This window comes from Pantherophis guttatus, chromosome 17 (genome assembly GCF_059756535.1).
Source record: "Pantherophis guttatus breed Tessera chromosome 17, ASM5975653v1, whole genome shotgun sequence".
Lineage (NCBI taxonomy): Eukaryota > Metazoa > Chordata > Lepidosauria > Squamata > Colubridae > Pantherophis > Pantherophis guttatus.
This window is the reverse complement of record NC_142079.1, coordinates 3,266,295-3,279,066: the sequence shown is the minus strand read 5'-3', so window position 1 is coordinate 3,279,066 and position 12,772 is coordinate 3,266,295. Positions and strand designations below refer to the sequence as shown.

The following is a 12,772-nucleotide window of genomic DNA, read 5'->3' as shown; positions in this document are numbered from 1 at the left end:
CCTCCAGAGCAGGAAAACCGTTTTCTGTTTGACTACTCGGCGTGAAAGGCCTCTTCGGTGTCAAATTCAAGGCCCCCGGGGGCCAGATCCGGCCCGCGGGGTGTTTAGATCTGGCCCGCAGGGCCTCCCTGGAAACAGTGAAGGACCGGTCCGTGGTGCCTCTCCCAGCGAAAACAGAACTCGGGAGGGCCACACACGGCCTTCCCGAGCTCTGTTTCACTGGCGGAGGGTTGCAGGAGGTCGTGGCAGCCGAAAACAGAGCCGTTTTCGCTGGCAGAGCGCTCGGGCCTCCACAGGTGCCCCCGACATGATTGACGTCAAGCTGGCCAGGCCCACCCTGGCCACCCCACCCCTCCGCGAGGACAAACGCAACCCTGATTCGGGCCTCAATGAAATCAAGTTTGACACCCCTGGTATAGAGAAAGCTGTAGGTGAAACACCAGGCAGATTAGCCAATGATCAGGAGGGATCCAGTAAGCCCACATACCGGGCCGCATCCTGTTTGAAACTGGGCCGCTCGAGTGATGGGCAAGTGTGCACATGCCAGTTTTAGTATAGAGTAGAACAGAACAACAGAACAGAACAGAACAGAATAGAATAGAATAGAATTCTTTATTGGCCAAGTGTAATTGGACACACAAGGAATTTGTCTTTGGTGCATACGCTCTCAATATACATAAAAGATACATTCGTCAAGAATCATAAGGTACAACACTTAATGATAGTCAGGGTACAAATAAGCAATCAAATCATACTAGGAAACTAAAAATCGTAGGAATACAGCAACAGTTACAGTCATACAGTCGTAAGTGGGAGGAGATGGGTGATGGGAACGTTGAGAAGACTAATAGTAGTAGTGCAGACTTAGTGAATAGTTTGACAGTGTTGAGGGAATTAGTTGTTTAGCAGAGTGATGGCGTTCGGGAAAAAACTTGTGTCTAGTTGTTCTGGTGTGCAGTGCTCGTTTTGAGGGTAGGAGTTGAAACAGTCTAGTTCTAGTCCCATTTTAGGCATGAATTCTAGCTGGGCACAATGAAAATATATCTGCTGAATATAACTCAGCATTGGCAACAGGAAGAGCATCCGGCCAGTAAATTCCATTCAGTGTCCCAGACTCCACCCCGCAAGGAGTTATGAGGTCTTTAAATGAGGATGATTACAATTGGCCACTTAAGCTATTTATATCACGTGACTTAAGACAACGATGAGGCTGAAGCCATTGCCAAATTTCAGATGTCCTTGGAGACCACGTCCATCTTCAGGCTCCTCTTGTTGTCTTTGAGGAAGTTGGACGTCCCTGGAGGACAATCTTCTCCGACGTGAACTTGAGCTCACCGCCTCTCCTGCCAAGTCGTCCTTCGGGGACGGTGCTTTTATCCCGATTATTTTTAAATGTAGCTCAGCTGCTAGAAGGTTTTGTCAAAACGGGGCAAGTCAGCTCTCCCACGGCCCCCTCCCCGACACTGTATATTCGTTTTCTCTTGCCGGCTGCCCAAAATAGTCCGCCTGTCTCTCGGTTTATATCGCCAGCCCACTTCCAGATCAAGCCGTTGAAGCCAAAATAGATCCTGAGATATAATTCTGGGAGTTGGAAGTCCACAAGTCTTAAAGCTGCCAAGTTTGAAGACCTCTTGATCTAATGGATAAACGGTATTGTTGCAGCGTAGCTAAAAATCCCATTCTTATTTTGATCCGGTACTGTGCGAAGAGTAATGAGATCTATTCCTTTGGCAAGGAAGAACATATTTTTCTTTCTTTTTTTTTTTTTTTTCTGATTTGGTTTTTTTGCTGCAGTCAACATTTTCTTCCTCTTGATGAGCTTTTGTGCCAAAAAAAAAAGAAGAAAAAGAAGAAGGAAAGAAACTGCCTGGGAGCATCACAGCTTTTCTGCTGTTCTCAGCTCGGGACAATCAAATGCTTTTCAGAAGCTGCTATCTCAAAAGGTTTCTGGCAATCAATTTTCAATTCAGACCAGAGCCGGAAGGGACCTTGGAGGTCTTCTAGTCCAACCCCCTGCTTAAAGCAGGAGACCCTATACCATTCCAGACAAATGGCTATCCAATCTCTTCTTTAAAAACTCCAGTGATGGAGCATCCACATTTTCTGGTGGCAAGCAGTTCCACTGGTTAATTGTCCTCTCTGTTAGGAAGTTTCTCCTTAATTCCAGGTTGATTCTCTCCTTGGTTAGTTTCCATCTGTTGCTTCTTGTCCTGCCTTTTGGGGCTTTGGAAAATAAATTGATCCCCCCTCTTCTTTGTGGCAGCCCCTCAAATACTGGAAAACTGCTATCATATCCCCTCTAGTACTTCTTTTCTCTAGACTGGCATCCATACCCAATTCCTGCAAATGTTCTTCATACGTTTTAGTCTCCAGCGGCTGCCAGCGAAACACAACATGTATTGCAGGCTGAAGTAAAGTCCGTGATGTGTGAACCACCACTTCCGGGCAATTTTCTTGAGTCATCCAGAGGTCATCCAAATCTCCCAGCTGGGAACCTGAATGTTTCCCAGGGGTCTCTCTCTTAAAAAAAGAACAAAATGCACGTTGCTTTTTCCTCGCTAGCTTTGCAGGGCCGGTTCTAGCATCCATCATGGAGTGGCTTTGTCTTCATTTATTTATTCGTATCTTTTTTTTTTTTAAAAAGCACCCAAATTGCCAAATGACTCTTGAGCACTCGGCTTTCCGGAAAGAAAGAAAGAAAAAAATTTAGAACGTTAGAATAAAAGAGCCTTGGTAGTACAGTGGTCTAAAGCACCCTGTTATTAAGACCAGCTGCCTGCAGTTACTGCAGGTTCGAATCTCGCCAAGGCTCAAGGTTGACTCAGCCTTCCATCCTTTCTAAGGTAGGTAAATTGAGGACCCGGATTGTGGGGGCAATAAGCTGACTTTGTATAAATATAGAAAAGAATGAAGGCTTGACTGTACACCGCCTTGAGTCCTACGGGAGAAAGGCGGTATAGAAATATAATTAATAAATAAATAAATAAATATTGCTTAGTGCATTGTAAGCCGCACTGAGTCTCCGGAGAAGGGTGGCATATAAATCAAATTAAAAAAAAAAAAAGAACAAAAAGATGGATGGCCCAATAAAAGAAGTGTCCGTACAAGGGAACAAGATTCTCACCAGACCACGGGATTTTTTGATACTGTTTGTTTCTCCTCTCACTACATTTTTGAAGCAGGTTATATATTCCGCATGTCTGCCATAGCTTTATGTAAGACAATGGCAGTCCGTTCCACTCCTATTGACCTTCACTTTGCAATTAAACTTCTTTCACACATTGGATTAAAGTTTTCTTTCATATGCGTCATAATTTTCATTCCTTTCCAAGGCTGCTGTAAAGGTTTTGGCAATCTTCTTAAAAACTTCCTGTGTTGGAGCATTCACAACTTCTGGAGGCAAGTCGTTCCACTGGTTAATTGTTCTCACTGTCAGGAATTTTCTCCTTAGTTCTAGGTTGTTTCTCTCCTTGATTAGTTTCCATCCGTTGCTTCTTCTCCTGCCCTCAGGTGCTTGACTCCCTCTTCTTTGGGGCAGCCCCTGAGATACTGGAAGACTGCTATCATGTCACTCCTAATCCTTCTTTGCACTAAACTAGCCATTCCCAGTTCCTGCAACCGTTCTTCCTATGTTGTAGCCTCCAGTCCCCTAATCCTCTTTGTTGCTCTTCTCTGCACTCTTTCCAGAGTCTCCACATCTTTGATGGACATTCCCCGAGGTCGGGCAGGGGAGGAGGGAGGGAGGGGAAGGCAGGGTGTCCAGCCTTGCCGGGCAGAAGGAGAATGAAAACTGCCCCCCTCGCCGTGACACCCTGTTATTAAGCTGGTTATTAAGACCAACTGCCTGCAATTACTGCAGGTTCGAATCTCGCCAAGGCTCAAGGTTGACTCAGCCTTCCATCCTTTCTAAGGTAGGTAAATTGAGGACCCAGTTTGTGGGGGCAATAAGCTGACTTTGTATAAATATACAAAAAGAATGAAGGCTATTGCTGAGCACATTGTAAGCCGCCCTGAGTCTCCAGAGAAGGGCGGCATATAAATCAAATTAAAAAAAAAAAAAAAGGATGAAGTCATATTTCTCCGCATCTCCGGAAAGGCGGGGAAGATGCTCTCCGTTATCTTGCGGGGGGGGGGTGGGAAGGGCTGAGTGGCTCCGCGCTGCCTCCCGGGCGATTCCTTGCCTGCTGCTAGGCAGAGCCGATGTTCCTTGCCCTGCTGGCCGTGTCGCCTTTCTCACGTTCTCTTGTCCCGCGGGCGGTGACCCCGGGTTTATTTGCCGCAGCGGGGGGGAAAAACAGCCAGCCCAGGCAAGGCATTGGCGCCGCAGTGTCCCTGTCCAGGGTCCTGAAACGGAGCCTCTCGATTTGGACGCTGCGCTCGGTTTTCTTGGCTCTGGATAGCGCCGCCAACCCAGCGGGACCTTTGGATCGCGCTGCCCGGTGGGGCGCTTGGGAGTGAGAGAGGAGCGGGCAACTCCTTGGCTTTGAAGCGGCCTTGAAGCAAAGGCTTTTTTTTCTCTGCGCCCGGGAGAAAGCTGGGGACGGCGGCAAGGAAGGGTCCCGTCCTCCGCTCGCTCGCTCGGCTTGGCAGCCCCCCTCCTCCCCCCCTCCCCCGTCTCTCTCTCTCCCTCTCTTTCTCTCTCCCCACTCTCTCCCTCCCAACCTCACTCTCTCTCCTCTCCTCTCTTCCACTCTCTTTCTTTCTCCCTTCTTTCTCTCTCTCTCTCCCCCTCCCACCCTCCTTCTCCCTCCCCCTCTCTCTCACTCACTCACTCACTCACTGTCTTTCTTTCTTCCTCTCTCCCCCCTCTCTTCCTTTCTCTCTCCCTTCTCTCTCTCCCTCCCAACCTCACTCTCTCTCCCCCCCTTTCACTCTCTTTCTCCCTTCTTTCTCTCTCCCTTCTTTCTCTCTCTCTCTCTCTCCCTCCTACTCTCCTTCTCCCTCCCCCTCTCTCTCCCTCTCCCTCTCTTTCTCTCTCCCCACTCTCTCCCTCCCAACCTCACTCTCTCTCCCCCTCTCTTTCACTCTCTCTTTCTTTCTCCCTTCTCTCTCTCTCTCTCTCTCTCCCTCCTACCTTCCTTCTCCCTCCCCCCTCTCTCATTCTCTCTCTCTCTTTCTTTCTTCCTCTCTCCCCCTCTCTCTCACTCTCTCTCTCTCTTTCTCTCCTCCTTCCCCCCACCCCTTCTCACGCTTTGGCAACTTCCTTCCCCTTCCCGCCTCTCTCAAAACCACACTACAGTCTTCAGGCACCGAGGAAGGGAGCTCGCCCCTCCCCCTCCCCAACCCAGCTGCACTTCAGAGGATTTTGGTTCCGTTGGCTTCCCTGGTTCCCTGTTCATCGCCATCCCCGCGTCTTGCCTGAACTCCTTTTCTCCCTTCCCATTCATGCCAGAATCCGTCCTGGACTCGGATGAAGCCTGAGCTCTTGGCTTAGGGCAGGCAAAGGACGCTGCCGGCGGCAGGGAAGGCGCAGCGGAGAAGCTTCTCTGAGAGCATCATGAAGTTGGGTTGACTTGGCTTGGAGACGGAGCAGTAGGATTACGTGGGAACTCTGTGGTCCTGGAGGGAGGAGAAAGGGGAGGGTGAGCCTCCGGCTGGGTCCGCACAAGGTGCTTCAGGAGTCCCTTACAAACCTGGCACCCGCCTTGAGGTATCTACCATGTTCAACTCGGCTCGTTCGTAGCCTTGGGGTTTTTTCTTTTGCTTTTCTTCGTGGAGACTCAGCATCCGGTGCCATCAACCCAGCCTAAATGGTCTGTTTATGGTTCCCTGTACTGTGCGAACCCAGAACGCGGGTTAACTCAAGAGGCTGGTGAAGCTTTATCGTGTGAACCGCGGGGAGGCGAGGGCAGGCAAGGGGGGTTGATGGCTCGGAGGAAGCCCTTCGGAGGAGCAACGGCGGAGGCAGTTGTGGAGCTCTCCAGGGTCCTGAAGGCAGACCATGGTGGAGACGCTGACGGTCGCCGTCCTGGGGGCCCCCAAAGTAGGCAAGACCGCCATCGTCCGCCAATTCTTGTACCACGACTTCACGGAGAAGTACAGCCCCACGGAGGACCGCTACATCTACCGGCCGTCAGTCATGCTCAACGGGAACTCCTACGACCTGAAAATCATGGACGTCCCCTACGTGGCGGCTTTCCCTGCCAACAGTTCTCAGGTGAGCTCCTCTTCCCCTCCCTCCCTCCCTTCCCACCTGGCACTTCCACACGTGCGCATGTGTGTGTAAAGGGATCAAAGGTGAGCATATTTCATGATGCTTCAGGAGATGCCATGCAGTCTGGTGCTTCAGGAACTGGACCAGGACTTGAGTTCACCTTTAGCCTTGGGAGTTTCTTGGCTACCTTGGAGGAAGTTAGTATTGTCTCTCAGCACAATCTACATTGCAGGATTGTTGTGCATATTTAAGAGGAAATCCCCTGGAAGATGATTTGAGCTCCTGGGGGGGGAAAAGTGGGATATAGGTCCTTCTGGACTTAATAGACTTATTAATATCTCATTTTCTTTTCCTTCCTTCCTTCCTTCCTTCCTTCCTTCCTTCCTTCTTTCTTTCTTTCTTTCTTTCCTTCCTTCCTTCCTCTTTCTCTTTCTTTTTCTCTTTCTCTTTTTTCTTCCTTCCTTCTTTCTCCTTTCTTTCTCTTTCTTTCTCTCTCATTCCCTCCTTTCCTTTCCTTCCTTCTTTCTCTTTCTCTTTCTTTCTTTTTCTCTTTTTCTTTTTTCTTCCTCCTCCACTTGCATTGGCCTCCACTTCATTACTTTTGGTCCCCGGCGGGTTTTTTTATTTTTTTTGAAATCCAAAAATCTACAGATGGATACTAGTTTTCTTAGCTCCAGCCAAATTCATGCTTTGAATTCTTTAACCTCCAGCACTTCTCGGGAGGTGTTAAAAAAAGAGGGTGGAAGAGAAAAAACAGCCAAAAGCAAAAAAAAAAAAAAAAAGCTTTAGACATAAAATAGTTCTAAATCAATATTACAATGAAGATTTTAGACCAAATGTAGACATTGATGGTACCGCAAATAGGTATAAAGTCATACCTGGGATGATTGAACTAGGATGATTAAAGGACTGGAGACTAAAACATATGAAGATCGGTTGCTGGAACTGGGGATGTCTAGTTTAATGAAAAGAAGGACTAAGGGAGACATGATAGCTGTCCTCCAATATTTGAGGGGCTGCCACAGAGAGGAGGGGGTCAAGCTATTTTTCAAAGCACCCTAAGGCCAGACAAGGAATAATGGATGGAAACTCATCAAGGAGAGAAGCAACCTGGAATGAAGGAGAAACTTCCTGACAGTGAGAACAATTAACCAGTGGAACTCCTTGCCTCCAGAAGTTGTGAATGCTCCAACACTGGAAGTTTTTAAGAAGAGACTGGGAAGCCATTTGTCTCAAATGGTAGAGGGTTTTTAAGAAAAGATGGTCTCGAATGACAGGGGGTCTCTTCCTTGAGCAGGGGGTTGGACTAGAAGACCTCCAAGGTCCCTTCCAACTCTTGTAATTCTAAGAAGAACCCAACAAGCCTGAATGACAGTCTCCTGCTCTAATTGATGTCCCTGAACTGTCTTCCTAGAGATAAATCTGGCATCTGCCCCAGTGCCATATCTCTGTAATAAAAGAACCAAATTTAAAAAAAAAATCCTTTAAAAAGAATTTAAATCCAGCGGGTTTAGGAATTTGGCTGATGGACGTCTATTTGCAAAGCAATGACCATCATCTCCAATTCTTGTTGGCATCGGATGGGAGAGGTCCTGGGAGTCGGGAGCCCCCCCCCACAACATCCATCTTGCTTGGCAGGGGGTTGGCCTAGAAGATCTCCGAGATCCCTTCCAACCTTGAAATCCACAAAAAAAAATGTTTGCGAGCAAGGTTGAAAATGACTCATTGGCAGCCAGTGTGATTCTCAGAGCTCTGCATGTCACCTTGGCTCTCTCCGCTTCTGCACCTGGAGGGAGCAAAATAGTAGCATCAGCGTGTCTGTTAAATACGGCTGTCACCTTCTTCACACCTGCTGGTTCTCAATTTAAATAATAATAATAATGTGCATTTTTAACCTGGCTCCATTTTAGGCCCTTTTCTCTAAGCGTTCAGGCAGTTTTCTAGAAGCAGCTGGTCTTCCCACTGGAGTTATTTTTTAAATTCCTTAAATAGTAAAGCTATGTCAACTTCATATAAAGAAAATCTGTATTAAAATGTTTTATAAGATGGCATTTCGCACCGGCAAGATTGGCTAGAATGTATAAAGATAGATCTGCTAAATGTTGGAAGTGTAATCAACCATTGGGCTCCTGCTGTCATATGTGGTGGATGTGCCCAAAAGCTAAAAAAATATTGGACACACACACACACATGCACGCTGGAGCTGAGCTACGGTAATGCTCGCGTGACCACTGATATAGCTCTTTGTGCCACCTGTGGCAGCCGTGCCATAGGTTTGCCATCACGGGTATAGGGTTTCCTGCCTAAACAGAGGGTTGGACTAAATGAACTCCAAGGTCCCTTCCAACGCTATTATTCTATTCTATTCTATTCTATTCTATTCTACTCTACTCTACTCTACTCTACTCTACTCTACTCTACTCTACTCTACTCTACTCTACTCTACTCTATTCTCCTTCCCTCTTCCTCCTTCTCTTCTCTTCTCCTTCCTTTATCCCTTCTCATTCTATTCTATTCTATTCTATTCTATCCTGGTCCTGTCGTGTCCTGTCGTGTCCTGTCCTGTCGTGTCCTGTCCTGTCCTGTCCTGTCCTATCCTATCCTATCCTATCCTATCCTATCCTATCCTATCCTATCCTATCCTATCCTATCCTATCCTATCCTATCCTATCCTATTCAACACTGAACTTAAATATTTTTAAAAGTCTCAGCCATGTCTCCCCGTCCTTTCTGTCAGGGTCCTGGCAATGACTAAGTCAACCTGTGGCTCATTTTTCCTTGGCCGCAATGACACACTTCACTGTCCCACATCTTCTTTTGGTCCTTCAGGAGTGGTCGGATCTGAAGTGTTGGGGCCTACGAAACACGGATGCCTACATTCTGGTATACGACATCTGCAGTCCAGAGAGCTTTGAATACGTGAAAATGCTCCGTCAACAGATCCAGGACAACAGGTAAGGCCAGGGGGGGGTGAAGGAGAGACCTCCCTAAGATACGGCAATCCTTCGTTAGTCCTCTACTTCTGACTGTAATGGAACCTGCCCATCCTGGTTGTTAAGTCACGACGATCGTAAAAATGAGACGGTCACGTGGAAATGACCTCAATTTTACGGTCTTTTTTTTTTGCAGCCGTTGTTAAGCGAAAGTGGGGATCCTAAAGCAGCAGCCATGGCCGTTAAGCGAGCCCAGTCGTTAAGCGAACTGAGGGATCGCTTAACGACTTTTGGCTGCAACTTTGCCAAAAACGGGAAGTGCCCATTTTTGGGAGCAAAAAACCATCGTAATGTGTGTTCGCACGACTGTGGGATTGTTCAAACAGCTGTCATTGTGGTTGTGTTGATCAGTGCCTGAGGTTCGGTCATGGGACTATGGGGGATGGTTGGGGGGGGTCTCCAACTGTCGGAACTTGGAATAAGTCACCCCAAGATGTCATCTTTTGGAATCGTTGCTACCCTGCTTCCCTGAAAATACGACCCAACTGGAAAATAAGCCCTACCATGATTTTTCAGGATGCTCGTAATATAAGGCCTACCCCAAAAATAAGCCCTAGTTAAGATTGTCAGCCAAACGGAAGCATTTAGTACTGTATTTCTCCGAAAATAAGACCTAACCGGAAAATAAGCCCTACCATGATTTTTCAGGATGCTGGTAATATAAACCCTACTCCAAAAATAAGCCCCAGTTAAGATTGTAAGACAGATGGGTGCATTTAGTATCATATTTCCCCCCCCCAATAAAACCTAACCAGAAAATAAGCCCTAATGCATTTTTTGGAGCCAAAATTAATATAAGACCTGGTCTTATTTTCGGGGAAACATGGTAAGCAACCAGTTGTAAATTGAAGACTAGCTGTCCAGGGACTTTTAAGGGGCAGGATAACAGTACCATTGGCAAGCCCATAAAAACCCAATGGATCTGCACAAGCTTAGTAATTTTGGTTTACATGGAGGTACCAACAGGTATCAACTCAAACCAGAACCAGATTGGTCCAGTGGGGAAGGTAATAAGATCCAGAATCTGGTCCCTACCAGCTTTAGACACAGATTCGCACTCATGACTTCGGGCCTATCTCTCTCTCTCTCTCTCTCTTTCCTAGCCTAAACTATGTAATAAGACATAAGTGCAGTGGTGAAATTCAAATTTTTTTTACTGTGGGCGTGGCTTGGTGGGCGTGGCAGGGGAAGGATACTGCAAAATCTCCATTCCCACCAGGAGTGGGTTCTACTTACCTTTGCTACCGGTTCACAGCGGGGCAGGGCGGGGCCAGCCAGAAGTGGGATTTGGGGGTTCTTTGAACTGCACAGAATCTTAGCTAGAGGTTCTCCCAAACCCCTACGAACCCACAGCAGCCTACCCCTGGCTCTTGGGCAGGAAAGACTGACCCACAATGTTTGCGGTTTTCCTCGATCCAATGAGGTTGTGGCTGCAAAAATGGACTTGCGAAGAAGAGGCTACTTTCGCACACCGAAGCATTGCCGGACTGTTGGGCCCCCTCCCAAACCTGAACCTCCTTTGCGTATCTTCTCTTCCAGGACAAGCAACATCAGCGAAGCCCCCGTCATTGTCGTGGGGAACAAGCGGGACCTGCAACGGCAGCGTTTCACGCCCCGTCGGACGCTCTCCCTCCTCGTGAAAAAGACCTGGAAGTGCGGCTACATGGAGTGCTCGGCTAAATACAACTGGCACATTTTCCTCCTTTTCAAAGAGCTGCTGTGCAGCGCCGTGGCCCATGGTTGTAGGAGCAATCACTCCGCTGTGCGCCTCCAGGGGGCGCTGAACACAAACAGGTGCAGCCTCATGTGAGCTGGGAATGGAGGATGGAATGGGTTGGAGGAGGGCAGGTGAGGTCCTGAATGTTCATCGAAAACAGGGGTGTCAAACTCAATTTCATTGAGGGCCGCATCAGGGCTGTGGTTCAGTGGTGGTTGCTACCAGTTCGCCCTGGATCTGGCAAACTGGTAGCGGCGGGAGGCTCCGTCCACCCGACCGGATACTTGTGTGCATGCGCAAAAGTGTCACGCATGAGCGAACCAGTAGCAAACTAAATTGAAACCCACTACTGCTGTGGTTGACTTTCGGGGGGGGCGTGACCAATGGGGTGGGTGTTGCCAACTGGGTGGGCGTGGCCAGCTTCAGGCCACTCCCCAAACTGCTGGCATGTTTCCTCTTCACATTGGGTAGACTTGGCCAAAGCAATGCGGGCTGGCCCCTTACATTTTCCAGGTTGGCCCGTTGGCCGCATTCGCATTCGCGCTCCTTGTGTTTGACACCCCTGGTCTAAAACAAGCGGTGTCCAAATTTGGCTGCTTTAAGACTGGTGGACTTCAACTCCCAGAATTCCCCAGCCAGCATGCTGGGAGTTGAAGTCCACCGGTCTTAAAGCGGCCAAAATTGGAGACCCTCTGACCTTGCAAAGTCAAACATTGGAAGAGAATCGTAGACATTACGATGGTCGTGCAAATTCTATGAACTATGATAGTTCTCAGCTTTCCCTGTTGACAGGGATGGCTTTTATAATGACACATGTGGAAAGAAACCCCCCCCCCCCGTTTTGGGGTTCAAGGAATAAAGCATGCAATGGATAGGATCAGAACTCAAAGCCTTTTAAGCCATCTTGGACTCTGGCACACGTCTGGGGTTCGAGAATCGGAACGAGGATTCGGTATCCTGCCACTGTCTGGTTAGGATTACCCAGAAAAACTGTTTTCCAGTCCAAAACGATGACAATATTCAAATTTTGCAATACCAGGACACCTTGAAGCAATGAATTAAATTTTGCACAACTCTCTCACCCCCCCCCCAAGAATTCACACCCTCGTTGGGTTGGGTGAGTAATAAAGAGAGTATTGACTAAAAGGATAACTAAACTAACATTCATCCTAGCTTCTTGACTGGGGTTATTTTTACAGTGGGCAGAATTCGCTCTTCGCTCAACAAAAGCTTTTCTGTTTCTGAAATTCGCAGAAGGGAGGGAGGGAGGGAGGGAGGGAGGGAGGGAGAAAGGAAGGAAGGAAGGAAGGAAGGAAGGAAGGAAGGAAGGAAGGATGAAGGAAGGAAGGAAGGTCGAGTTAACCTTGAGCCGGTCAGGATCAAACTGCTGGCAGTGAGCTAGCCTGCAGTACTGCATTCTAACCACAAGGAAGGAGGGAGAGAGGAAGGAAGGAAGGAAGGAAGGAAGGAAGGAAGGAAGGAAGGAAGGAAGGAAAGAAGGAAGGTCGAGTTAACCTTGAGCCAGTCAGGATCGAACTGCTGGCAGTGAGCTAACCTGCAGTACTGCACTCTAACCACAAGGAAGGGAGGGAGGGAGGGAGGGAGGAAGGAAGGAAGAAAAGGAAGGAAGGAAGGCTGAGTTAACCTTGAGCCAGTCAGGATCAAACTGCTGGCAGTGAGCTAGCCTGCAGTACTGCACTCTAACCACAAAGAAGGGAGGGAGGGAGGGAGGGAGGAAGGAAGGAAGGAAGGTTGAGTTAACCTTGAGCTGGTCAGGATCGAACTGCTGGCAGTGAGCTAGCCTGCAGTACTGCATTCTAACCACAAGGAAGGGAGGGAGGAAGGAAAGGAGAGGGAGACCAAAGAAAAGATGGCCACCACTCCACCCCACCAAAATCTGTGCACTTT

General features: G+C 48.2%; 1 protein-coding gene across 1 annotated transcript; it reads left to right on the top strand.

Annotated features, from left to right (window-relative positions):
• Positions 1-4,745: 4,745 nt before the first annotated feature.
• Positions 4,746-12,021, top strand: RASL10A (RAS like family 10 member A). The gene is made up of 3 exons (XM_060685170.2): positions 4,746-6,157; positions 8,984-9,108; positions 10,687-12,021. Exons 1-3 carry the CDS (start codon positions 5,942-5,944, stop codon positions 10,955-10,957), a joined length of 612 nt encoding a protein of 203 aa, XP_060541153.1. The 5' UTR covers positions 4,746-5,941; the 3' UTR covers positions 10,958-12,021.
• The last annotated feature ends 751 nt before the right edge of the window (positions 12,022-12,772 follow it).

What these genes read in the sequence shown, in the direction of transcription:
- RASL10A (XM_060685170.2), top strand. Translation starts at nt 5,942, where the DNA reads ATGGTGGAGACGCTGACGGTCGCCGTCCTGGGGGCCCCCAAAGTAGGC. An exon ending in TCCCTGCCAACAGTTCTCAG is followed by an intron (nt 6,158 to 8,983) that starts GTGAGCTCCTCT and finishes TTGGTCCTTCAG; the next exon opens with GAGTGGTCGGATCTGAAGTG. An exon ending in CAACAGATCCAGGACAACAG is followed by an intron (nt 9,109 to 10,686) that starts GTAAGGCCAGGG and finishes CTTCTCTTCCAG; the next exon opens with GACAAGCAACATCAGCGAAG.